The sequence below is a fragment of the Heterocephalus glaber genome, unplaced genomic scaffold (genome assembly GCF_053883595.1).
Source record: "Heterocephalus glaber isolate CG9 unplaced genomic scaffold, H.glaber_assembly_v1.0 deba00000738, whole genome shotgun sequence".
NCBI classification, from domain to species: Eukaryota; Metazoa; Chordata; class Mammalia; order Rodentia; family Bathyergidae; genus Heterocephalus; species Heterocephalus glaber.
In genome coordinates, this window is record NW_028258161.1 from 14,146,075 (window position 1) to 14,173,465 (window position 27,391).

Genomic DNA, 27,391 nt, shown 5'->3' on the forward strand with positions numbered 1-27,391 from the left:
TTTTAGTTTAAATGGCCAAAATTAGAACTTTAATTTTATAAGCTCTCAGTTGTTAAATGCCAATAGGAAATCATGTCTACAAGAAAAACAATGACAAACACAAAATAGGAACACTTTTTCCAGCCACAGTTGTACACTTATGAGAAACAGGAATACTGGAAAATAGCATTAAATTCAAAGCTTATGGGAAATCTCTTATTAAAGACTTATTATTCACCTCAGGATATTAAAGTTTACAAATGAAATTTTCAAATTACTTTTAAAGTCATCTTTTCCCTCCTACAGAATTGACATACAGGCTTGAATCCAGAAAACAGTTAAAACTGAAGTTTAAATATTAGTAATTTTAACAAAATTCAGAATGGATTCAGAAAGATACAATACAGAAATTTAGAGTAAAACAAAGCAGAAGAGCACTGTATTTTGGGTTGTTTGAGATAGGCACAGTATCCTCTTCTTTCTCCTGAGGAATAAGCTAAAATTTAGTATTTTGTTTAAAAGAGGTCTTTAAATGATATAAACAAAATTTAAGGAGCTCAGAACATTCTTTCATTTGGTCCTAAGAGGGACCTCCGGAAGCTCGGCCCTCACTTAGCCGTCGGATGCCTGGAGCAATTCCCCAGGCACAGGAGAAGGAGCCATTGCTTCCCTGGGGTCCTCCGGGGAAGGGACCTGGCCCAGCCACTGCTGCCCTGACGACTAAAGCCTGCTCCAACTCTTCCCAGGAGCCAGGTTCTCAAAGGAGAGCCTGGGGGAGCAGGTGGGAGCGTTTGGACCGACTTGTCACATTGCCCAGAGTCTGTCCTGTTTATCACCATCCAAATATGCGAGGTCCCTGGGAAATAAAACCACCTGGTGTGGCGACAAGGTGCCGGGGAAGTCCAGTCTGTTAGCTCAGGGCCAAAGGACAGGGTGGCCAACAGTTCACATTTTAGGAATTTGAAATGTCCAGAAATAAAGTGGTATCTCAAAAAAAAAAAAATTAAAATGGGGGAGGAGAGAGAAAAAGAAGTGAGAAGGAAGGAAGGAGACAAGGAATTATTTAGAGAATGTGAGCTAGCCAGAATACCTTACCTGGAAAGGAGTGACAAATGCATACAAAGCGCACAAACCGTGCAGTTAATTCGGTATTACACAGTGGGATACAGTGTAATGTATCGGAAGCCTCGTGATGCTTCCGCACAGCATATACCTACATATGTGCCAAGCACTTTTAAACATATGTGGGACTAATTCAAGATCACTCTAGCTTAAAAATACAAAATACAGATCTCTTTAAAGGGACAGGGCAGGGGTGTGTGGAGGAAAGGCAGATCCTGACAGACGAACATGGAGACAGGCGGGGTCTCTTTTGGTAAAGAGTTGAGATGGCCCCAAAACTGTCAAAGGACGTTGACTGGTTCTTGAGAGGGTTATTTTCAAATATAACCTTACAGCTACATTTGTAAAATAAAATCTTTGCAGAAAGTTTCTTAACCTTGTGGTAAATCCATACTGACACTTCCTAAACTGAGCGAAAGGTGGCAGGGGTGAGAACAGGCCAGGGACACGGACTTTAACGTGAAAGGAACCCTCTCTGAGCGCCTCTCACACAAAAGGATAGACTCTTAAATAAAATGACACTTCCTTTAAAATCTGCCACCTAACTACTGTTTACATCATAGAAAAATAGCAATTTTGTAAAAAGAAATATAGTCACTTTGTTAAAATGGTCTCTTTTAAACCAGCAATTATTTTTCATATAAAGAATCTCTAAACATCCATACAGAAAATAAAAATAGATAATACTGAGTGCAAAGCAGACAATGGCATATTTGCAAATGATCAAAGCGTTTCATTGCCAGATAAATAATACCCTTCAGGTTATTCCAGTACGAGTCACCTTCGGGAGCTAAAAGACACCGCTTCCATTCTCTGTGGCGAGTTACTTAGGTCACTTCCAGCGGCAGAAGCCCGAAGTGACTACAAACACATCACCCAAGCTCACTCGCATTCCCCCTCGTGAGAGGGCCAAACCCCGACCAGATCGAGGACCCCAGCCTGAGACGCAGCCCAGGACCAAGGGTCTGCGTGGTCCTGTCGGAACCACTCGCTGCACTGTCCATGTTTAAATTCTCACACTGAAACAGACCGGCACCAAGCTATTTACCAGCATGGCCGAGTCGGAGAGATCGGGCTGCAGGGGTTATGTGAAAACGCCTCTCTAAACATAAGCATTAGATTTTCACGCTACACAAACATGGTTCCCATGGACTGAGCTTCGTCTGAGAACAGCTCTGTACAGATGGCGAGTTTCCCGCTGCGGGCAGTGGAGCGGGAGGGGGGTTGCGACACGGAACCCAGCAGTTTCCAGCTTCTGCTTGGGCCAGAAGGGGACGGACTGGACCAGAGAATCCTCAGTTAGCAAGCCAAGGCAGTCCCGGGCTTCACTAGCACCTCGTCACACTCTCTCCACTCTGCTGGGGTCATATGAGTCTGCACAAAAGAAAGAAAAAGGAACAAATAAAATCAGCGATGGTATGGTTTGATCCTCTGGACTACAAATAAATTTGTTTCAAGGGCAAAATTCACAAGTTTGTAAAATTCATTTTTAGACATTTCAACAATCATTTTTTTACTAAGGAGCAAAACACTATGGTTAAGAGGTTGTTTTCAGGGAACACGCGTGGCCGTTACTCAAAACACACATGGAAAAATGTGACCTGCTCACCACTCACTGCTGTGATGGCCCCTTGCTGTTGTTCCAGTGGAACTCAATTAACTAGAAGGACAGCGCTTCTTAACCAGCAGTAATGGCCCTGGCTGGCGCTGAGATGTTTTCTTTTCTTCTGTAAATCACACCTCCAGCGAGAGTTTACTGCATCTCTGTGCCCAACTGCTATTCCTTCAAGGACTGGTCACCTGACACCCTGACTGTGAGGCCAGCAGCGTCAGGCTTCCGGTCTCCAAAAGCCACCAGCCCAGGCTGGGTGCTCACCTGCCGGCACATTTTCAGGCTGCCCAGACCATGGCATGTCTGAGTCTGGGCCACCATGTGGTCCCACTACAGCCTGTACCGGAAAATCCCAAACTGAGCCCAGGTGACCTGGATTTCCTAACGGGACCCACACAAAAGAGCAGGAGCAGTAATCCTGAGCTGCAGAGGACCTGGTTCACGGAGCTTCGGAGCCAGCAGACTAAGGCTCACACACCAGCCTCCTTTGGTTACAATTGCCCATCACATTGGCTCAAAGGTTTCCTAACTTTTTTTTTATTTGGTACCTGGGATCGAGCTTCAGACCTTGTGCTTGCCAGGCAGGCACCAGAACCACTGAGCTAAATCCCCGGCCCAGGTTTCCTAACTTTTGAAGAGAACACGTTTAAGAAATCTGGAAGGGATGCCAGCATTAAAACATTGTGGAGAGTTCTCAAAAAAAAAATTAAAAATAGAACTACCATATGATGCAGCAATCCCACTACTGGGTATGCATCCAAAGGAAAGGAAATCAGCATGGCAAAGGGCTGTCTGCACCCCAGGTTCACTGCAGCATTCCTCAAAACAGCCAAGATATGGAAAGAGCCTAAGTATTCAGTGCACGGATTAAAAAAAAGTCTACGTATGCAGGCTCAGTGTAGATGCAGTCTTAAGAAAGCAAAGGAATCCTGTCATGTTATGGTAACATGGATGAACTTTAAGGATGCTATGATAGGAAAATAAGCCTGGCACAGAAAGGTAAAAACTGCACGATCTCATTTATAGGTGGAATTTTCTAAAAGGTTAAATTCGGAATAACAGAGAAAGAAAGGAATGGTGGTTGACAGGAGCTGGGGTGGGGAAAGGAGAGAGCGTACATCTTCAGCTACATGGTGAGTAAGTGTCGGAGACCCAAAGTGCAGCGTGATGGCTGCAGTTAATAATCCTGCACTGAATTTCCTGAGAGCACTGACTCAAGAGTCTTCACCACACTAACAGACGCTGACTCTGGGAGGGGCTGAGTCCGCCCGCCAGCTGGCTTTGGACATGAATCTCACAAAGCCTATGCATCTTAAGACATACCGTTGCATACCTTGAACACAGACATTTCATTTGTCAGTCATATCCAATAAAGCCAGGGACAAAAGCAAAAAGAGCAAGGCTCAGAGCAATGAAAAAGGGGATTCGTTAAGAAATCTGGAAGGATGGTACAGTTTGACAGAAAAACAATTACAGAACAGTCCTAAGATCCACCTGGAAAGCCACGCACTATGAAGGCCATGGAGCCCCCACCTTCTCTGTGACGTCTGCCTCATCCTCCTCACAGCTGTCCAGTCTGGCTGCCATGCATCTCCACTATGCTGAGGACTGTGCAGTGGCAGCCCCGGGCTTGGAGCACTCTCAGCAGACAACACAGACAGGGCGGGCTCAGGAGGCGCGCTGTTCTGCAGCGTGGTCAGCTGTCCCAGGCCCACCTGGCTAAAGGCACGGAGGCCCCAGGGAGTCTGCACCTCCTGCCACTTGACACTGAGCAACACTGTAATGCACAGTCGGAGAGGCACAGCTGTGCTACATACACTTCTGGGCCCAAGGAGCCAATGGCACTCCGACTGTGAGGAGAGCCTGCCAGGAGCAGAATGTGGCAGGTGGCCCCCAGGGGAGAGGTGCGGAAGGGGCACACTCCTGGCTAGTGGGGGGCCGCATGAGCCCGAAATGGGCAGAGAGCACACTGCACGGGTCCCCCCAGGCCCAGAACCCCGAGATACCTCCACAGGACGAACCTGCGCCCACAGCCCCACAGCTGACACTAACAGCATGGCCACAGGGAGCCACGGAAATAAGTCTGTAGAACAACGACTCTGTCTCCGGCTCACAGGTAGTCTGGTCCAACAAAAATAATGTGAGCCATGTAATATTGTTTTAAATTTTCTAGTAGCTACATTAAAACAAATAAAAGGAAAAAGGTGAAATTAACTTTAATAATATACTTTATTTCACCAAATATACCCAAGATACCACTTCACCATGTAAGGACTGAATGTAAAAGTATTAAGAGTTTGTGGCCCTTGTCCTTTTCTGTGCTGAGCTTTTGGGATTAGTGCTTGACTCAGCACATCTCAGCTTGGATAGGCTGCATTCCTGTGCTCGGCCATACAGGACAAAAGGCCTCTGCCATATGGACAGTCCAGCTCTTGGGGCAGTGGTTCCCAGCGCTGCGGTTTGATAAGGGTCCCCCAGAGGCCCACACACTGAAGGCTCGGCTGCCAGCCTGTGACGCTGCTGGGAGGTGACGGGTCCTCTAGGGGTGGGGCCTACACAGAAGCTGGGTCTTGGGGGTGGAGCCCTTGAAGGGGGTGCTGAGATCCCAGCCCTTCTGCTTCCCGTCTTTTGCCACCCAGCGGCCTGAGTAGAGCAGCTCTCCCTGAAGTCATGCTTTTCATCATCCCATGACTGAAAGCCATGGAGCCAACAGACCATGGACTAAGACACCTGAAATCATGAGCAAAAGTCAGTCTTTTTTTTTTGAGTTGATGGTATCAGGTATTTTGTCACAGTGACAGAAAGCTAACATACCTGGATATTTAGAACCTCGCTTCCAATGGGCTCCACTTCAGCCAAAGACAATTCCTATGACTGGTCCTAACCCCTTAAAAGCTGCTGCACTGGAAGATGTGCTAACGCCTAGCCTCTTAATGGTGTTATTAGGCTTCATTAACACTTCCCAACCTCCCCCATTTCTGGCCTAAAGCAGAAAGTCTCTCCCGCCTTCCTCGACTGATGTTAACAGAGGATGCCACGCAGGCTAGGGAGCCAGCAGGCTCTGCACTCTCTGTGCCCATGCTCACACCTTTGAATAAGAAGCCACCCAGCAGACACGGGGCTCTGTGACCTCAATTAGTTCTGGGCTGCTGACTGTTTGAGCCAGAGCCCAAAAGACCACTAAAAGATGCGAGTTGAAAGGGTTACCCTTCATCTGAAATAGTTTTATGATATGTAGGTACCGCAACACAAGATAAACTTCTAGAGGGCCCCGTGCACGTGTGCAGGGAGTGGCTATTGAGATACACGGCACCATTTTGTTGTGTGGTTCTAGATCAGAACCTGACTGGACATGGACTGTGAATCTGGGAACGAGTCAGAGCCACTGCATCAGCGGCAGCACACTGGAGTAATGGGAACTGGGGAGAGGGGGGTGGGGATGAGACGCTCACCTTTACGGCGGCAACACAGCTCTACTCTGACTTGTGAGCAGGTCCCCACAGGATCTATGTTCCTCTCAGGAGGCCACCTGTGTGCCACAAGCACACATGGCCACCCCTGCATGTACCCTGTCTCCAGGGATGTGAGGCTGCCTGAGCAGGCTGCCGAGATGAGGTGCTCTCCACCTGCAGAGTTTGGGGCCTCCCGGGCAGAGGAGAAAAACAGCATTAAAATTCCTACCCATTAATGAAAGGCTGGGGCTGAAGCTCAGTGACAGGGCTCATGCTTAGCCTGCACAAGGCCCCAGATTTGATTCCTAGCACTGCAAAAACGCTTTAAAGGAATAAAAATACACAAAACTAAAGACTTAGGAAGAGGTGTTCTTAACAGCTGGTTCAAGATAAAATCTGTATCATCTGTGTGCTTTCAGATACCTGCTGGACCCCACTCATGGCAAAGGGCCAAGCTAAAATCTGAGGGGGTCTAATTTATTGAGCTAGAATTTTTATGTTGTAAATCACTCCTTGCAATATGTGGCCCTGAACAGAGACATAAAAATATTTACAAACGGCTGGGTTTTGTTAACAGCAGGATTTGCCTGCCTTTACAATCCTCAGGACTTTTCTCAGGATGAGGAAGGACTGATAAATGTAGAAACTCACTTTGGAAGCCCATGCCAAGTTTTAACTAGCACTTACAAATCAAGTGGAGACACTTTTGTAGGGGAAAAGGGTGCAGGAGAAGAATCCCCGAAACATGAATTGGCCCCAGAGCCTATCAGTAAGACAATGGGTTGGTTTTTTGAAAAGATAAAACAAAATCCACAATCTTTAGCTAAACTAAGAAAAAATAATGAATATATGAAAATATATGAAATAAAATCAGAGTTAAAAAATGAGACATTACAACTGACACCACAGAAATACAAAGGATCCTAAGAGACTATTACGAACAATTATATATAATAAACTGAATGATCTAGAAGAAACAGATAAATTCCTGGACACATAAATCTACCAGGATTCGATTATGAAGAAATAGAAACTGTGACAGACCAATGATGAGTAAGGAAACCGAATCAGCCATAAAAAGTCCTCCATTAAAGAAAATCCCACTTCTGAGTCCTACAAATGCTTTAAAGAAGAATTAGTACTAATTCTTCTCAAACTATTCTAAAAAATTAAAAGAAGAAGAAATACTTCTAAGCTCAATTCTACCTGAGCAGCATTATCCTGATAATGTAACCAGATAAGCACATAACAACAGCAGAAAGAAAACTATAGGCCAATATCCCTGGTGAACAGAGATGCAAAAATCCTCCAGGCAATGCCAGCAAAGTCAACAGCACATCACAGAGATAATGCGTCTTGATCAAGTGGTACTCAGGCTGGGATGCAAAGATGGTTCAACACCTGTAATCAATAATGTGATACATCACATTCACAGGACAAAGGAAAAAATCACAGGGTCATATCAACAGATGCAGAAAAGGCATTTGATGAAACATCTTTTCATGATAAAAACCCTCACAAAATTAGGTAAAAGGTATGCATGGTAGCACAATACAGGTCACATATGACAGATCCACAGCGAACATCATGTGGAATAAAGGAAAGTTAAGAACTTTTCCCCTAAGATCTAGAACAAGACATGATGTCCACTCTCACCACTTCTAATCAACAGAGTGCCAGATGTCATACCCAGTGCAATTAGGCAAGAGAAAGAAAGAAAAGGCATCCAAATTGGAAAAGAAAAAGTTAGACTGTGCCTGTTTGCAGATGACACAATCTATTTCATGTACAAAATCCTAAAGACTCCATCAAAAAGTGTTACATCTGGGCCGGGGATTTAGCTCAGTGGTTCTGCCGCCTGCCTCACAAGCGCAAGGTCCCGAGTTTGATCCCTGGTACCAAAAAACAAAACAAAACAAAACAAAACTGTTAGATCTAACAAATGAGTTCAGGAAAGCTGCAGGATATAAAACCAACACCAGTAATACACTACTAGTAAAATACTGAAAGAGAAATGAAGAAAGCAATCTCATTTATAACAGCTACCCAAAAACTACCTTAGGGATAAATTTATCTGAGGAGATGAGCACTGAAAACAGTAAGACCCCAATGAAAGAAATTAAAGACACAAGTAAATGAAAAGATATCTCGGGTAGGCCGAGTAGAAGAATAAGTATCATCAAACTGTCCGGGCCACCTAAATGACTTAAAGAGTCATTTCAGTCCCTAATCAAAATACCAACCTGTTTCTTCATAGAAATAGAGAAAAACAACCTTAAAATTTGCACAGAACCCCAAAAGACCCCAAATAGCCAAGTCGATCTTAAACAAAAAGGACAAAGCTAGAAGCATCACACTGCCTGACTACAAAACTATGGTAAGCAAAACATCAGGGGACAAAGTGGAACTTACAAACATGAACCAGAATAGAGAGCCCAGAAATAAATCCACTCATTTATACTCAACTGATATTTTAACCAAGATACCAAGAACACACAGGATAAAACAAGTCTCTTCAATAAATAGTTAGGGAAACCGAATATTCATAAGAAAAATGAGTTTAGATCATTCTCTCTCACCTATACAAAAATCAATTCAAAATTGATTACAGACTTAAATATAACACCCCAAATGATGAAATTATTAGAAGAAAATATAGGGAAAGTGACTTTGGTTTGAGCAGTGAACTTTTTGGCTATGACTTCAAAAGCACAGGCAACAAAGGCAAAAATAAAACAGATAAGATTCTATAAAACTGAAAAGCTCCTACACAGTAAGCAAAAAACAAAACAAAGAAACCAAAGGAGTAAAGAGAAAATTTGCAGAATGGGAGGAAATCTTTGCAAGTCATATGATAAGGGATTACCATCCCAAAATACATGAGCAACTCAAAGAACTCAACAGCAAGAAAACAAGCAACCTGATTAAAAATGGGCAAAGGATCTGAATAGATATTTCTCAAAAGAAGACATACAGATGCCTTGCATGTATATGAAAACATTTTCAGTGTCACTAATCATCAAGGAAATACAAATCAAAACCACAATATCATTGCTCTGGTGTTATCAAAAAGACAAAAGAGGGCCGGGGATTTAGCTCGGTGGTCACGGCGCCTGTTTTGAAAGCCCAAGGACCAGAGTTCGATGCCCGGTACCAAAAAAAAAAAAAAAAATTCTCAAACAGACAAAAGATACCAAGTGTTGGTGAAGATGGGGGGAAGAGGTAACCTTACACACTGTTAGTGGGAACGTAAATTAGGACAGCCAGCATGGCAAATAGTATGAAAGTTCCTTAAAATCATGAGTGTAGAACTACCATATGATCCAGCCATGCCTCTCCTGGGGATGTATCTGAAGGAGATAAACTCTACATCAAAGAGACACCTGTATGCCCAGGTTCAACGCAGTACTATTCACACAATCAAAATATGGAACAGACCTGTCTATCAACAGACAAATGAATGACGAAAATGTGGTACAGACACAATAAAATCCTACTGAACCCTAAAGAATGAAATCCCATCATTTGTGAGAGTGCAGATGAAACCAGAGAGCGTGATGTTAGGTGAAACAGGACAGCCGCACACAGACAAGTACGGAATGATTTCTCTGATAGGTGCAATACGGAAATGTTGATCCCATTTGCAAAAGATCTGGGGACCAAGAGGGGGGAAGCGGGGAGTAAAAAGAATGAAGATGTGTCGTGCACACTGACAGCTCCCCACGAGGAATGGAGCCATTAGAAGAGAAGAGTGGTTACAGAGGGGCAGACGTCTGCAGAGGGCACGGGGAATGTTGGTTAAAGGGCACAAGACTACAGTTAAGGAGGAGGAACGAGTTCACCAGCTCGGTCACATACAGCACGCCAACTATCGTTGATGGCTACTCTTCTTGAAAAATGTAAAAATGTACACGTTAGGTGTTCTCGCCACAAAAATGATAACTGCGTGAGGCTACGCATTTGTTATCAGCTTGATTCAACAATTCCACTATATATATATCAACATATTGTATAAGATAAGTGAACAAAATTTTATGTCAATTTAAAATCAATCAATCTGAACAGCTTAAGAAACAGGCAATGTCACACCTTTTCCACCAAACCCGCCTAGTCTCCACACCCCGATATCCTCTTCCTCAGCACACACCCGCCTGGTCAACCCTGAGGGTCCAACAGGCCCGTGACAAATGGATCCTCAGAACAACACTGGCCAACACCCGGAAAAGTCATACTGCATTTGTGGGGAAATTTAAGTTCCCCAAGTACATCTATTTTTGTTTAATAAAACTGCTGAGCTTCTTCCAGATGAACAACTGCTCTTTCCATCTACCTCCAAGTTCTTGGATTTCAAATCAGAAAAGCAGGGGGGAGAGCACGGGCCACGTGGCTCACGTGGCAGCTCAGGGAGATGCAGCCTCACCCAGAGGTGTAGTTTTCCTCACTCTACAAAGGGCCCAGCCACTTCTAGTCTGCAGTGTGTGATGTGGACCGTTAGATATTTACCTCCATTCCTAGTCATTCCGAGGATGTATAACTGATTAACTCTGTCTCCAAGGACAATGCCCAGAGATTGCTAGAATTCTCCAGCCCTGTTTTTGTTAGAGCAAAAAAGGTGGGATTGAGTTTGGGGAAAGTCACTGTTCCTATCACTGGGAACTTCCTTGTGGTTTCTCCAACCAGAGAAGGCTCCAGAAAGGAGTTATGATAAGAGAACAAAGGGCCAACAGGACAGGACGCCGCCCCCGAGGCTTAGCAGCCAAAGCTTAGGGGACTTGAAGAAACACAGTTAAGAGGGGGGCACCGCGGCTTGAATATGGTTGTCACCACCGAAACACAACTTGGGCATGGTCCCCAGGACAAAGCATGGAAAGGTGGTGGGGTCTGTCAGAGGGGACAGCGTGGTCCTGAGGGTGGCTGCGGACCTTGAGAGCCTAAGGGAGCCTGGCACCTCCCTCGGGCCCTCTCAGGGGGACTCTCTTCACACCCCTGCCTGCCTTGCACAAAGTCCTCAGTAGATGTGACCGCTCCATTTTGAACTTCCCAGTCTTCAGACGAGGAAGCCAAAATAAATCTCCTTTCTTTCTAAATCATCCAGTCTCGAGTATTCTGTTACAGCAACAGAAATGGACCAATACAGTGGGTGAGTTTGGGACTGAGGTGTTGAGAAAGGGCTGAATGTTAGTCCAGTCTACTAAATCTTTTAAACTTTCCTAAAGGGTGTGATGGTAACAACAGAAAAACCAAGGCAAAGAATTTCAGAAGGTGCCGATGTGAGACAGCGTAGGAAGACTGACAGTTCATCAAATCAACCTGGTATATCTTTTCTTAATAAACTAATGGAGTGCAATGAAGTCATTTTGGGTGAATGCCTATTATCTTGGGAGGAAATAGTAGTGCAAAAGCCATGGTCTCCAACAAGATTTATCAAAGTGCCTGCAGCAATGCCAGATACTTCACTGTTTTGTCTTTATTGTTGTCTTAGGTAGATAATTTTTATAGTTGTTTACTTAATGTCTACAAAGACATAATCTTTAAAATGTGTGACAAGATCTTAATTTTTTCTTTTTTTTTTGGTACCGGGGATCGAACTCGGGTCCTTCTACTTGCAAGGCAGGTGGCGGAACCACCGAGCTAAATCCCGGTCCAAGATCTTAATTTTTACGGAAAGATTCTAGACAATTCTTTGAAATGAAGAATCTTTTGAAGGACAATCTTGTGCGAACGCAGATGGGCGGGAGCCGCCCGCCCTGTCTGTTACACCAGAGCCCCGCCCCCCGACCCCGCACCTGGGCACCAGAAGTGCTGAGCCTCGCTCCTCTCCCTCGGTGCCGCCACAGTCCCGTTCTCCTCCCACGTGATGAGGCCCTCGGAGAGGGCGGGCGGAGGCCCCGCTCGCCACGCCCGGTCTCCCCGGCTCAGGGGCTGCAAGGCCTGGCCCCCAGCGGCCTTTGCTTCCTCGGCCTCCGTGGTGGGGTCTGCGCTCCTGAAGCTCAGGCTCCTCATCCGCGACACCGAGCTCACCTCCTTCATTCTCATGAGGCGGTCGGGGTCTGCCCTCCTCGGGGACGACGCCAGTTTCTCTTGCAAACTTTCGATCACTTTGGAAGGGCCTCGGAGCCTCTTCTCTAAGCCCAACATGCTGGGGGTCCTTTCTATAACGTGGAACAATGTGGTCCTGAAGGGTGGGTTGGGCCCCGCATCCTTCTGCTCCGAAGACCTGGACTCCAGGCTGCCCAGCTGAGGCTCGGGGCTGGCGAGGTCCCGGCCCACAGCCGAGTGCCCTGGAGCCTGGGGGGCCCTCTCCCCCACAAAGAGGGGGCTCTGGGTCCAGCCACACTTCCTCCTGCCATAGGAGGCATCCGCGGTCACTGAGGGCAGAGGCCCTTCCCTGGGTGGCTCCAGGCTGCAGACACTTGTGTCTGGCTCAGTGGACTGGCTCGGGCCCGCAGTCCCGGTGCCTGGCAGCAGGGACTCCATGGCCACCTCGATGCCCAGGATCCTTGCCGCCCGCGCTTGCAGCGACTCGTTAGGGCTTGGGGGGATTACTGCTGCCCTGCCCTCTCCCAGAGGCCTGTCCAGCTTACTGGCACTTGGCTCAGGTCTCATCGTGAGCCCAATGGACCGCAAGTCTGGCTCGGAGAGGCCTCGGCCTTTGCTAGTGAGCGTCAGTGGGGCCTCCGTGGCCCCCTCCTCAGCACCTGGAAGCTCCGGGGGAACCACTCCACTCTGCCACACAGAACCGAGGGCACCAGGGAGCCACTCATCGGTGAGCCGCTCACTTTCTGCTGGCTCCCGCGGGGCGGCCAGCCAGGCTGGGGGCACTGGCCTTGTGTCACTCGCTCTTGAAGATGCCCCTCTTCTCCCAGGGCCTGGGCCGCCTGGAGGCCCGTCTGTCCCATTTACCATTGCCCACTCCCGCGTCTCTGTCACCAGGCTTCCACCTGCTGACCCGAAGGGCTGGCCTCTGCCGTCTTCCACCTGAGAGAAGCCCGGGGATGGGGGGTGGGCCAGCGGGTGGCCAGCCCCCGGCTCCCTGCTCCAGGTCTCACACCCCCTTTCCACTCTGCCCCACCAGCCTCCGCGGTCCTCCAGCACCAGGCGCCTCGGTTGCTGCTCCCCTCTCCCGTCGCGGCTGTCTTCGTGGAAGCCCCAGCTCCTTGGCCTAGAACCAACACAGTCTTCCTGTCGTTGTTCTATCTCATTTTCCTCACTGCTGCTGCCGCTGCTGCCGTCAGGACTGTCTTCCTCTTCTTGAAGCTCCTTGTTAAAGCTTTCCAGCTGGCTGATCAGATCCCAGGGCCGCCGGCTAACTGGCTTCAGAAGAAACTGACCGAACAGCTGCTTACTGTTGCAGGGGCCTGCTGTGGACTCCCCCTTCACCACCTCCGGCTTGGGCACAGGGCTGGCTCCCTGCCCACGGACATCCATGCAGGGCTGAGTCTGGCCAGCTTTCGGCACAGGTGCCTGAGTGGCGGACGGGGAAGTCCTGGAGAAAGCACTGTGGCTGGATGGGCTGAGGGACATCTGGCCCTTCGGGTGAGGGGCGCATGCCTTCCAATTTGGGTCACTGGACCCTAGTGCCACATGCACGGGAAGGTCAGAGGCAGTGGGGTCTAAGCATTTGGGGTCTGGGGCTGTGTCACTCAAGTCCCCCAGCCTTGCAGCAGGGAGGAGCTGCGAGCTTTTAGAGTCTTCGGGGAAGCTGGTTTGTGTTTGCTGGTCCCTGTACTGGTGCCCTGGCCACGAGCCAGAGTACTGGAGTGCTCTGTGCTCTGCAAGGTGGATGAACCTGAGTTCATCTGCGTGTCTGTCTCCTGGTACCCCCAGACCCTGCTTTGGGAACTCTGTTTGCCCAGCCATGCTCCCTGTGAGCGCCTGCAGCTCCAGGTCACTGGAAGACAAGCTCAGCAGGCTTTGTTCTTGCAAGGCGAGGCTCTTATCAGCCCCGGGCTTTTGATCAGCACTCTGTTTTAAGTCATTGTTGTTCCTATCTATCGCTGGCAGATGGGATTCTGATTTAACTGGGATGGAAACCAAACAAAATACAGTCTCGTTTGGTTTTCTCTTTGAACTTTTCTTGGTCTGCATCCCAGTTGCAAACATTCTGAGCTTGGTCTGGGTTTCGCAGGTCCTCTCACTGCGCTGTGGGTCTGGGGAGAAAACGTGGCTCCCTGCGTGGCCATGCTGGCCACCTTCCCCTGGGGCCGGCTGTCCTCTCTGGTAGGGGAAGCTTGCATATTCTCCATCCCCCGGGAGCTGGCCCCAGAGCCACCACGGGCCAGGGTCGACAAAGGCTGGGCCCGTCCCAGTCCCCAGTGTGGGCGTCAGACTCTGCGCATTCAGAACGGCACCATCGCGGTGCCTCTTCCCCTGAGCTGGCTCTGGGGCAGGAACAGGACAGGCATCATAGGGTCTGTCATCGGACTTCACTTCTTCACCGAAACCCAGGGGCTGAGCTAGTTTGATATGGCGGATCCGAGGATCATCAAAGGGAATGTATTGAACGGAGCCTTCATAGGTGGCGACAGGACGAGGGTGTGGACGGAGACTTTGGGGAGAGCCTGAGCTGACACCATATTCATTCCCGGTTCTGAGGAGGCCAGGAGGAAGCGGACCACTGGCCCTGGGCTTTTCAATGGGATGGTGCTGTGGGCTGTGGCCACCGCTCATGTGTTTGGGCATCGTATCTTCCAGGTAGGGGTTTGGGATGTGCAGGGGGGGCGACCTGTATGAAGGCGGAGGCACATAAACTGGGGGCTCCAAGCCACAGTCAGGCGCACTGGGCTCATGCCCGGGGTCACTGGTTCTGGGGAAGCAGGAGCCGTCCTGGGGGCTGCCGCGTTCCCCGCCCCTGGGCTGTGAGTGTGAGCTGTAAGATGGAGGCTTGAGGGGTCTCCCAAACTTTGGCCGGGGGAAGGGGGCCGAGGTGCCAGCCTTCTCAGAGGTTTTGGTCGATTCTAGATGGGGTGCACCACTGGGAGGACATGGGGGCACTTTGGGAACACCTGGCAAATGTCCAACATTCAGTGCGATGGGAACTTCCACGTAACTCAGGCTCTCGGGGGAAAGGACTCGAGGTAACGACTGGGATTTCTTTTTGTTCTGAGAAGTCAGGGCGTGCTCGCCTTGAATGAATGGGTACAGATCTTGAAACAGTTTCTCCCCGCCACCATCAGACATCTGCCTCCCTAACTTCCTTGGCTGGTTCCAGCTCTCGAGGCTTACATTCTGCCACTTGGCAGGACCCGACATCCTCGGCTCTTCTTCCCAGACTGCCTTCTTCATCACGTGCTCTGTCCTTCCTCTGACATCCCATGGACCCTCCCTCATGTGGACGGGCAGACTGCGGGCTTGGGCCACTCCTCTGCCTTCCGGCTCGTCCCGGTCCCGTGGGCCCAGCGAGCTGCTGGCCTTCTGACCTCTTCTCCGGCAGACCTGGTCGTTACCAATCTGGGCCTGAGAGGACCATGCTAAGGCAGGCTGCTTATAGAACCTACAAAACAAAAAGAGGCAGAAATGTGATTCATGGAGAAATGCACCCTTCTCTGCTGCTGTGACTGGTCTCTCAAGTCAAAGTTAGGTCAGCACCCTCAAAAACAGGTTCCCACACTATTGGCCAACTTTGAGGAAAACAAGTCCCACTGACTATGGCTAGAAGACAGCCGCATGTTTTGCCATCAAGGGCTAAGGGATGGCAGCACCAGGCTGGCTGCAGGATCACCAGGGATGCTGGTTGTACTCCAGAGATGCTGAGGCCCTTACAACTTTGAAACACCCAAGGGTCTAAGGGGACTCACAGTGTGGTCCTGGACCACTTACAGTACATGCCTGGCTCAGTCTGACCTACTGAGCACCTCTGGGAGCCCACTTTTAACAGAAGTGGTCTCTAAGCCCCCGTGAGTGTCAGAATCACTGAGGGTTCCTAAGGCGCTGAGTGCTAAGTGCCACCCTGAGTCTGAGGCACTGTGGTTGGGCAGGGCTCCACACTTTAGGTCTCTATTAAGTTTCCAGCTGAAGATGCTGCTGCCCCTGGGACATTCCTCTACTGATGACCGTCAACCACAACTGCACATCCAGATCTTCAGTGACTTAAAAAATCCTAATGTCCAGGCTGTTGTGTTAGAATCCTAGTCATGAAAATTCCTCCAGGCTCCCCAGGTGTCCCCAGTGTGCAGTGAGACACTGGGCTGATGGTGAGACTCATCCAGTGGGCTTGTTAGATGCAGCCACATGCCACAGCACCACACTTCAGTCAGCCCCAGACGGCACCTATGACAATGCCCCTTCAGACTAAATGCAGATGGAAAATCCCTACTACCTAGCGCCTCATCGCTATGGTAACACTGCAGTGTAACTCACTACTTGTGGTGGGGCAGATGGAAACACACCTACTGCCACGCTGGCCTTGTAAAGATACACACATGTGATTACGTACAGACATCATACTGGATCTCGATAACCAATGACTGCATGTGGACTACACCACCTTTATCATCACTGCAGCATACACTTCTTGTGGTTCCTAGGTTGACTGTAAGACAGCATGTTGCATCACGCTGGCAGCACCTCACTTTCTGCATTCAGCTTCGCATCCACTGACCACGTGTGCCACCTACATCAAATCGCCTACTGATGCACCTCCCAGAACGCGGTCCTGCCAATAAGAGGCCCACAGCTGTACATGCAGTGTCAAGTCTCTCCCCGTGTGCTCTGCGTCTGGCCCCAAGAACGGCATTTTCAACAAGCTCTCCAGGGGACTGACTATGCGGATGGCCAGGAAACACTGCTAGGACTGGCTCTGGGAAGAGGGGCTCTGCTCGAGGGAGGCAGGGAAAGTCCTAAGGAGCAGGCCGCTCCACACCACCTGCTCCACACAGAATGTCCCTGTCAGCCTTTAAAAATGCAGACACCAGGCTCCACCCCATGTATTTGGGTTTGACTGGTCCAGAGCAGCCCAACACCAGCATACCTAAAACCTTCCAGTGGGCTGGGGATTTAGCTCAGTGGTTCCACCACCTGCCTCGCAAGCACAAAGCACCGAGTTTGATCCCTGGTACCAAAAAAAACGAAAAACAAACCAAAAAAAAAAAAAAAAGTGCTCAGTTTGGGCCGGGATTTAGCTCAGTGGTTCCGGCTCCTGCCACACAAGTGCAAGGTCCTGAGTTTGATCCCTGGTACCAAATAAATAAATAAATAAATAAATAAAACCTCCCAGTGACTCTAGCATGCACGTAGAGATTAGGATCACTGTTCTAATGGAAGTGAAGGAGGTATCTGGACGGCACCGGAACATTGTATGGATGAGGGCACTACCTGCATGTGGCCAGACTCCAGGGCTGTGACACGGAAAACCACTGACCAGGGCAAGCCCAGGAGACCGAATGCTTAAACACAGGCCAAGAAGCAGCATGTTTCCACTCTAAAATCATTGTTCTTATAAATCATTAAAGTAAAATATATTGTTGAAAAGGAATGTTGAAAGAATATAGGAAAGTACCAGAGCCAAAAATTACCTATAAATTCCCTCCTCAGAGTTGGTCACTGTACTGAGTGTCTCCTGGCGAGCCTCAGACACCCAGGGCGGCTGCCCTCGGACTCGCTCCAGCACCCTCTCGGCTAAGAATGCCAGCCACTCTTCGTACAGAGCAGGAAACCGAGGCGCAGAAGTAACTCGCTAACACTAACATTTCCTGGCCACTTTTGCCATTCGGGTATTGTGCTAAAGCATGTCCAACAGGCCATTTCATGTAAACTTACCCCTTGATAAGGAAAGATAAGGAAACTGCTGAGGCACAGACAGATGAATCAGCTTTCCAAAATTACAGTGGTAAGAGGCTGGGGCAGGACTCTAATTTCACTCTAAGAGTGAAGGTAAAGCCCATTTTCCTGCCTGTAGAGCTCCTCCCAACCCCTCAGGCACTTGCCTTTCAAGGATAAACAGAATTCCATGATGCAGATGTGTGTACATATAAAATATGTATGTGGGTATAGACACATCTGGGGTCATCTATCCTTTGTGCCAGTGTGGGACATTTACACAAATCCACCCCAGCACACCTGAGGAACTCTGTTGTCCACAAAACTTATGCAGGTCTATCTAGGAGGAGTCTGGGCTCTCCTATTAGGTGACACCTAGGTCAGGAGTGAGGAGGTCACAGTGCATATCAGCCAGCTGACCTCAGAGAAATCATTTTGCTTTATAGCTCCACCCATCAGGCAGAAGACAGCTGGTCTTGCTAAATGTTCTCATTCCTACTTATTACAATTATTTTTCCTTATTAGAAGAGTGAAAATAACTTTTCATTATTTTAATTTGAATTTCTTTGATTATTGGTAAGGTCATTTTTTTCACTAAACCACATTTTGAAGTTTCAAATAATTTCCATCACACAGCCCACCCTGCAGCCGGTGGGAGGGCAGAGTACAGACTGCGACACGGCCAGATGCTCTGGAGCTGCTAGTCCTGTCCAGTATGGCATGAAGGCCTGGCACAGACTGGGCTGGGGTGCCATTCCCCCGCACACAGGCAGAATGATGCTGTTCTGCAAGAAGCCCTGGTGAAAATTATGTCTTTAATAACAATTACAATTCTTTTTTTTTTTTTTTGGTGTCCTGGAGATTGAAGCCAGACCCTTGTACATGCTAGGCGAGTGCTCTACCACTGAGCTACATCCCCAGCCCTTTTAGTATTAGCATCCTTATTTTGGAATTCTATGCCTTAGAAGGTGAGGGCAACTCCTGAGTAACTTGTAACTTATGGGTAGAAAATATCTTAAGTCACTTTGAGGCAAAGTACACGCCACTGAATGGCCCAGGTGCTTCCGTAGACACTGCTCCCTGTAGTGCAGGCTGCCAGCCTTGGGCATGGGAGGAGGCCAGTTTCCCTGCTGCTTTTGTTGGTATCAAAATCACCTCTGGATACCTTGGGTTTCCAAGGCTAAGCAGAGCACTTCCTGGGTCAGGCTCTGAGGAGTCATCCTTTCGGAAGCCACAGCCCTGGTCCCCACGCACACCCACTCCTTCCCCTGGGACTCCTGCACACTGCCCACAGCCAGAGAAGCTGAAGAAGAGAAAGCATTTAAAAGTCTCCAACACCTACTGGCTGCAGGGCATCAGACTCTGGGAGAAGACTTAAAAACTGTCACAGACTACACTGGGAAAGAGGGAAACGCAGCACATCGAGAGGGAGGTGAGGCTAGTGCTCTGCATCAGAAATAATCTGCTTTCTTCTCTCTGTCCTTGAGCCAGTGGAAGCAGCCCTCATTGGGAAGAGTAGAGGAGCAGCACCTTTACTCCTCAGCTGCAAATGTTCCTGGAGGCGTGGACTTCCGGGAGGAAGGCATGGGGTGCAGGCAGCTCATGGTCTCAGTTACCACTGTGGTTTCGCAGTGCAGGTGTGCTGTGCCCAGAGAGGCGCTGAATCCTAAGGTGCTATCTGTGCCTGTGCATGCCCTCAGCATGATCAGGAAACGGATAAAAAATGACATAAATAGGACAAGAACATAAACAGCGACTCCCCTGCAGATGGAAAGGGGTCAGTTTTCTTTCCCGCAAAAAATGCTCCCACCTTAACTTTGCCAAAACTAATCAGAATGGCTGAGCACTGTGGGTGTTGCACGATGTACCAGACCCTCAATTTATGGAAACACAGGTTACTGGGGAAATTTAAAATAATCTATTTTAAAACACGGCCCATATGACCCAGAAAACTAGAAAGCATTTATGTAACAAACATCCATTTTGAACCCAGCCTGAGCCAGGCTCTGGCAGGCACGTGTGGACCCCACATGTGGGGACTCTGGTAAACCCTTCCCTCGGCAGGTTAGCTGTGTGCACCATTAGCTTGGGTCAGGATGCCTTTGGCATATAAAATACGTGCTAACTGACTCACCTGGCTTCAAAGACAACAACATGTCTTCTAATACCTCTGAGAAAAAAAGGCGAGATCAAAGTTTTTGTTTTAAAAAATGAAACTAATGACTTACATCTAGAAAACAGTTAACAGTGGGGCTCTTTTCATACACATGCTGAACACAATGGTCCAGGGTGGGAAAAAGCGAAGGCAGTGAGTGGAATGTGAGAGCCCAGGTAAACTGCCAACAAGCTTGACGGGACAGGCAGGGTCTTTACCCGGAACTCCCGGGAGAAAGGGACAGGGACAAGCAGAGGTTACACTTGGGAAGGCTCCACATCTCGCCACAGAAAGGAGCAGTGGGGCCAACAAAGTAACTGATAAAAAAGTCTGCAAGTACCGCATGCGAAACACGGACATGTGAGAAACAATTGGTCTAAAGGAAAACTAGCAAATCCATCTGTGAGTGTCGAGAGCTGATTAAGGGGAAAATCGGGAGAAATCGGTTAGAGCACACGATCCCTCCAAGCGCAGTACAAAGTACTGCCGTCCTTTGATTTACTTTTTGCAGCAGCAGGGTCCAAGCCCAGGTCCTCGTGCACACAGGCACGTGCTCTGCCAGTGAACCACACTCGCCTGCCCTTCTTCCTGTAGAAAGTAAAGTTCTGGTACTGAGAATGATGTCTAGCAAGACTCCCTTCTTGGCAGATCCCAGGGTTCCGTGAGCCACCCCACAGGACATCTGCACAGCACAGCCTAGACCTGTGCCAGGGAGCAGGGACCAGGGCCTGGGGCTGAATGCTGCTGGCCTGCACTGGGGGTCCCACGGGAGCGAGGCCACCCAGCTTCCCCACAGACACAGTCCCAGCCCTGGCCCCTGACAGGCAGTGCCCAAGGTGCAGTCAGTGTGGGAGGCAGGGAGGCCTCTCGAGAGTCCTGCACGTCCCGGTGTGACACTTCCATCCTGGCCTCCAGGTCTGCAGTCTAGCAGGTGCCTGCTGCTACTTCCAGTCACCTTCAAACTCTCACGTCACCTTCTGGACTGGTGGGCACTCAGGACTGAGCCCCAGCCTGTTCTTTCAGAGCCCACCTGCTTCCAGAGAGATCAGCTGTTTCAATCCAGTTGCACAGCAGAGTAGGTAACTCAGCCTCCACCCTGGAGTTTTCTTCTCCAGACCAGCATGGCAGAAAGAGCCGTGGGCATCTCCGTAGGGTGACTCATGTTCACTGGCTACAGGGTGAGGCGCTTACCAACTTGTGTGTGGGCTCAGCCATCTTTCCTACAGAATGTGCTCGGGCAGCTCCTCTGGCCAGGAAGCCCGCAACTGTACCTTTCAGCACGCTGTGAGATATTCAGTAGACCACACCATGCACATAACGTCTGACACAGGGCAGCAAGCAGGCTAATTTTGGAAAGGGGAAACGGGAGGTCAAGAGAAGATTAAGACAGACATGGAGAGGTTAGCATAAATTAAAGATCAGTCAGAAAAGCTGAAGCTGCTCAGAAAACATAATGGAGGAACATCACTATTTGATTGGAGCACAAGTTATAGGCTGCACGGGCAGAGTTTTAACTAGAAAATTCATAAACACTGGCTCAGACTGCTAACGCACTATGACACCTGCTTCTCCCAGTAAACGACTGCAGATGACAACAGTGTAGATTAGCTGAGATAAAGCACCAGGTAGGAGGTTATTTTTTGGTTAAAAAATACACAAACTTGATCATGGGTGTGGAAGAGAAGGTGAAATGCATTTTGGACCCAGAATAGACACTAAATGTAGACATCTGAACGAGGGCACAGCGGTCACTGGGAAAAGCCCCTGCTGGCATGCCTGGGTGACCGCCCCTGACTCAGCCATGTGGGCCTCCAACTCCTGAGCTTGGTCTGGGTTCCTCTGAAATCAGCTCCTAACAGGGGAAAGGCATTTGGAAGCTATCCAGCCTGTAGTGCCAACTCCTCTACCAGGGCCATGGTATTTTAAAAACTGATAGTGAGAAGTGGACCAGAACTGCTCCTGTGGATACTAGCAGTTTTCTGAATCATCTTGGTGCTAGGGCTTTTGAGTTCTCCAGCTGCAGTGAGGACCTCTAGACATGCAAGGCAGTCAGAGACTCTACTCAGCAGGCTGCTGCTTGTGTTTACTGTGTTCTGAATTAGCAATTCACAGGTGAGGCTGACATGCAAGACTGACCCACTTCAGAAACTGTAATAATATTTCTAGTACAATAGGTTGAGTATCCCTAATCTGAAAATTCCAAAATGTGGCAAAGTCTGAAGTTCTTGAGAGAACTTTGGATTAAGGATGTTTAGGATATTCAACTAGTAATACCCATGGGGACTCGCCTCAAAAAATCAACCTTGAAAGCAGAAACACTTGTTGGCCCCAAGTATTTTGGATACAGGATACTAAATCTTTAAATCTTTTTACATCTTTTCAATGTATATAACAAAATCAGGGGCTGGAAGCAACACTCACCCAAGAGGGAATTTCCCTCCCTCTCTCTTCCTTTCTTCCCTTCCTCCCTCCCTATTTCCTTCTCTCCTTCCTTTCTCCCTCTCTTCTTTCCTTTTCTCTTTTGTCTTCCTCTTTTGTTTTGTTTTGGGGTTTTTTTCAATGTTGGGGATCAAACCCACAGAGCCTCTGGCATGCTAGGCAAGCCAAGCGCTCCACCACTGAGCTGTATCCCAGCCCTGAAGAGGGTACTTGTAAAGTTAATTCTCCTCCACATGGACCAGACAAATCTATGCAAAAAGAGAAAGAAGAGAGAAGCAAGAGGGAGGGGTAGGAACCCAAGTGGAGGAACAAAAGCAACCCTATGGAGAGCAGGCAGGGGAGACCTGGATGGCCGCTGGGTGGCCCAGACTGTGGGCCCAGTTGCTCAGATGGAGAGGGCTGAGCCTCCACCTGCACGTCACAGCAACACCCTACTCTGGGTGCCCCTCTCAGAGAGGAAGGCCCGTTTCAGATGCCCACCTCAGCCTGAGGTCAGTCAGAAAGTCAGGCTACTTGTTCTACTGACTGAAATGCCACAGACACAGTGATGGTGACTGAGTCTGAAGGTAGGGTGACACTCTGGGTCCTCCGTATTCCAGAAGCAGCCTCTACACAAGCACAGGCACCAACATTTCTATCCATACCAAGATGCCAATGGTTGGTCACCCTGTTCCTCGGGATGGGCGGGTATCGCTGAGCCCATGCGAAAACCACCTACAGGTGTCTGCTCTGTACGAGAGGTAGTTCCTCACCTGAGCTACCAGGTAAACCCTGGCAATAAAAGTAGAGGCAGATACCATTTCCCTTGAGACGTGGCCCTTTGCATCCACATGCCTGGTAGCTGCTCCTACATTCAATGCAGATTACTAATTATCTCCTGACTTGCTTGCTACCTTCAGGAAGGAAGCATCCAGACGGAGGGAAATGGAACAAGAACACATCTGCCGCAAGCCCAGGAGCCCAGTGAGCCCGCAGCCAACCCCCAAAGAGGACTGTTCCAGGTCCACACAGCAGCCAAGGCTGGGGCACCTGCAAAGGCTACAGGATCATCCACTAGCTTTGGTTTCTCATCACACCTACAGGGAGCAGCACCAGTGTGAGTGTTGCCCAGACAATGAAGGGACGGCATGGGCTTAAATGCCAATACTAGTGCTGCTGTGGTTTATATCTAGATGCCCTCCCAAGGCCTCATGCACCTATAGGTGGGGATTTGGGGAGGTGACTGGATCATGGGTGTGTGATACTTGTCACTGGATCGGTCCACTGACGGTTTACAGCTGGGTGTGATGTTGGCAGATGAAGCCTGGTAGGAAGAGGTGGGTTGCTATGGGTGTGGCCTGGAAGGATTCTGTGACTCTCCTCCTCCCTTGATTCCTGCTCTGCTGCTCACCACCATGTAGTCAACTGTTTCTCCTCTGCCACGCCACCTTGCCTTGGAACCAGCTGACTGTGGACTAAAACCTCCACAAAGTCTGAGCCAAATAAAACTCGCCTCCTTTGACTCTCAGGGGTTGGGCATCTGGTCCCAGGAATGAGAACATAACTAGGACAAGCACCTCCTGACTGTTTGCCTTCTGTAACAGCCTTAACCTCTCTCTGCCTCTGCCCCTCACCTGTACAGAGACAATGGAAAGTATACTGCATTTTGGAGTTGGCAACAAGGGACTGAGATAATACATTTAAAATGCTTAGCGCAGGAACTAATGTATTTTTTTTGGTACTGATGTATTTCTAAAACTCTTGTTTTTAGCTATTATTGCTATTAACCCAATTAAGATGAATTATTAGTGGATAGGTAATACTGAAGTCCTTTTTCCTTGAGTCACTCATGGAAAGAGGCACAAGTGAACACAAAGGCAAGAGAGAAGAGCTGAGAGATCGTCTTAAGGGGTGATTATTTTAGATCAGTATTATCTTAGTGTCCAAATCATAACCCATAGGCCTTGACAATAACAGGAGATGATGATAGAGTGGCGTGTCATAACAAGATGCTGCCCATCTCAGGGAAGGCTGGTCTCTAAGGAAGAAGCTACACCCATTTCCACAGTGGTGATGCAGAACAAACCAATACTAAGCTTATTAAAACAAAACAGGAAGAGCAATCTCTAATCCATTTGTTTCCATGTAAATCTAATGCATAAGGCCGACTGTTTCAGTGTTTTCACATGTTCTTTCTAATATGTGGACGAGGCTGTTTTACCAAGATAAACTCCCTTTCCTAGTGTAGTCCGTCCAGTGTCACTGCAGACATGAAAAAGCCCCGAGTTTCTACTTCCTGCTTATATTCCCACCACCCACCTCACTTTCACTCACTCACTCGATGCGTATTTATGGGCTGTTCTCTGACCCACTGCTCTGTGAAAGCCATGCCAGGGAGGGAAGGCAGCCACCAAGGATCCAGAGAGAGCCTCCCGTCCACCTCGCGTCACTGCACCGAGGCAGCCGCCTCACAGCCCTCAGATTCCACAGCTGGGGCACAGCAGATGTCCAACGCGCTCTGGTCCAGGCTCCTTGTCCTTCATCAGGAACTCAGAGCAGTGGTCATCCCAAAAGCAGACGATGGGGCCTGCTGAGCCCCTGTGCTGTCCCTGTGTCCCAGGGCCTCTCTGTGGGTGCCCGAGCCCTCAAACCTATCCAGCACGCTGGCTAAGGAAGGATGCCCCACGGACGTGCTCCTCGTGGGATGGCCTGGCTGCCCGTGCACAAGGCCCTCAGCAGCTGTGCCAGCTCTTCATGGTGCTTCTGAAAGTCTGCTTCTGGGTGGGAAAAGCTGCTGAGGGAAAGCGGTGCGAGTGTCCGGGCCAGAGCAGACCAGGACCCAGGCACTTCTGGACCGTCACGCTGCTTCTGCGCAAGACAAAGTGCCTGGAGGAAAGGTTTCCAAAGAGACGGCAAAGGAGAGCTGAGTCCTCCTGGTGCCCGTGAGCACGCAGCTCAGGAATCCAAACTTTCCCTGCTCAGAGAGCCCAAGATAACCGGCTGCCAGTCGGGATAAAAGACAAATAATATGTGGGGTTATCATTCTGCAGAGAAAGAGATACACAAAAACAGATGTTAAACTTGGAGCTTTCCTTTTTGGGAAAACCATTTTAAGCAGGATATGATTTGAGAGAAGCTTTAAAAGGCCCGAAGATCCACTGTTTACCATATCCAGTAGCGCTGTCTGGGATAGATGTTTACTGATCAGATACAAACCTCCCAAGATGAGGGCCCCAAGCCACCACATCAGACTCTCCCACTTGGCTCAGCCTCTAATTAGTCACAACTGCTGCCGATGACAGGAGATAATTACAAGTCACCCTCATGGTGGAGGAACAGAACCTTTTTAGCAGAGTTCCTGGGGCCCAGCAAAGAGCCTGTTGTGGTGTGACTTTCACATCCAAACCTCTGTTGTGTAAGTTATTTTACAGCTTCCTCCGATTCTGGCATTTCACAGGAAACACCTCAAGGAAACTGTGAATGCCTGACAAGCCTTCTACATATTTTAATGACAGCTCACTATTCCTCAGTGATGGCTACCTGCATCTGAAATGTGCTGTTTCCTGTGCACCCAGATAATACACAGTGGCTGGGCAGCTTCCCCTTGACGACTGTGTATGTGCACACGTGCCTGTGTCTGCCAGCAAGCTTCTGTACCACCAAGTGACTTCCATGCACAGTGCGTGAGCTGAGGCCACTCAGGAGGAGGTCTGCACGGAGACCCACTGTCTGTGAAGCAAGGGACTTACCATCCCTGGCCTGGAAGCCAACCTCAGCACAGCCCTGGTATGGCCGAAGCCCCAGCTTCCATGTCTGTCCACCCCAGTCCTTCCCCACCGGCTGGAGGGGTCACCCTCACCAAGCAGAAGGCCCCACTGGCCGTCCGACACCACGGACTCTATCTCAAAATTGAAACAGACACCGTCAAGGAGACCAGTGCTTCTCCTCTTCCAGATCCGACCTTCCCCACAGCCTCCCAGAGTCACTGCACACATCTACACCTCCTGGCCCAGGGAGCCTGCTGCTCTGGACACTCAGCGCTTACACAATGCCTAGGCCTAGTGAATTTACTTAAGGAATGAATGTTTACTAAATGCAAAACTTTAAAATAGGAATTAGCCACATCAGAGATGAATTAGATATGTTATCAGCCTGCAGGAAGCAGAGGATCCCTGAGGCCAAGGCCGATAGAACGTGCTGGAAGAATGCACAGGACAGAGTAATTTCCAAGGAAGGAACTGAGGAGATGAACCGATGAGGAGGGGCTTCCAAGGGGAGAGGGAGTGGAGAAGGAGCAGGGCGCACACGAGGACCCAGGTGGCCACACGGCAGGCACAGGAAAGGGTGGCTGGTGAGCCCGAAGGAGGCCTGCTCAGACCGGGCTGACGGCAGGCCACGCAGCCAGCGCAGCCCTGGAGTGGGGCAGAGACCCTGAGAAGGGTGGTCCCACACTGTGGCAACAGGAAGTACGTTCTCTGTAATCAATAATTTGGGCCAACAAATAAAAGTGGACTCTCAGCCCTGCCACATGTCGATGTAAGCGTTTAAGCAGTTGGCACAGCCCTTCGCCACCCTCCACCTAAGAGCTGCCTCTCTTGCCTCATCCTGGGTCTCAGCAGCACTCTGTCAAACTATAGTGAAAACACCAAGCAGCCCCAGGTTGAGGACACTGCTGCCCTCCACTGTTCAGCCTTACAGCAGCCACAGAAGAGCAGCACTGTGCCTCCCTGTTACGCGTCCTGTACATGGGTGGCATGCATTTTCTCCTCAGCTGGCGGGAAGGGGCTGGCCAGGCCAGGCCCAGCATGGCTGCAGGGTGGCACTGCTGGGTGACTGGCAGCCAGGGCTCCACTTAGGTGGGCTGGCTCTATTCCATCCCAATGAGCCCAGACAACA

At 49.3% G+C, this 27,391-nt stretch overlaps 1 protein-coding gene across 11 annotated transcripts in view; it reads right to left on the reverse strand.

Annotated features, from left to right (window-relative positions):
* Positions 1-27,391, reverse strand: part of Jcad (junctional cadherin 5 associated) — an 82,018-nt gene continuing 54,627 nt past the window's right edge. For 9 of the 11 annotated variants that reach the window (XM_004861788.4, XM_021241993.2, XM_087207037.1 and 6 more), the window contains 2 exons: positions 11,952-15,658; positions 1-2,475 (listed from right to left, as the gene is read on the reverse strand). In XM_004861788.4, the coding sequence (XP_004861845.1) occupies positions 2,441-2,475; positions 11,952-15,658 (3,742 nt within the window). In that variant the 3' untranslated portion in view covers positions 1-2,440. Of the gene's footprint in view, positions 2,476-11,951; positions 15,659-24,833; positions 25,351-27,391 lie in introns of those variants that run through there. The other 2 variants (XM_087207043.1, XM_087207038.1) reach the window with 2 other exon arrangements.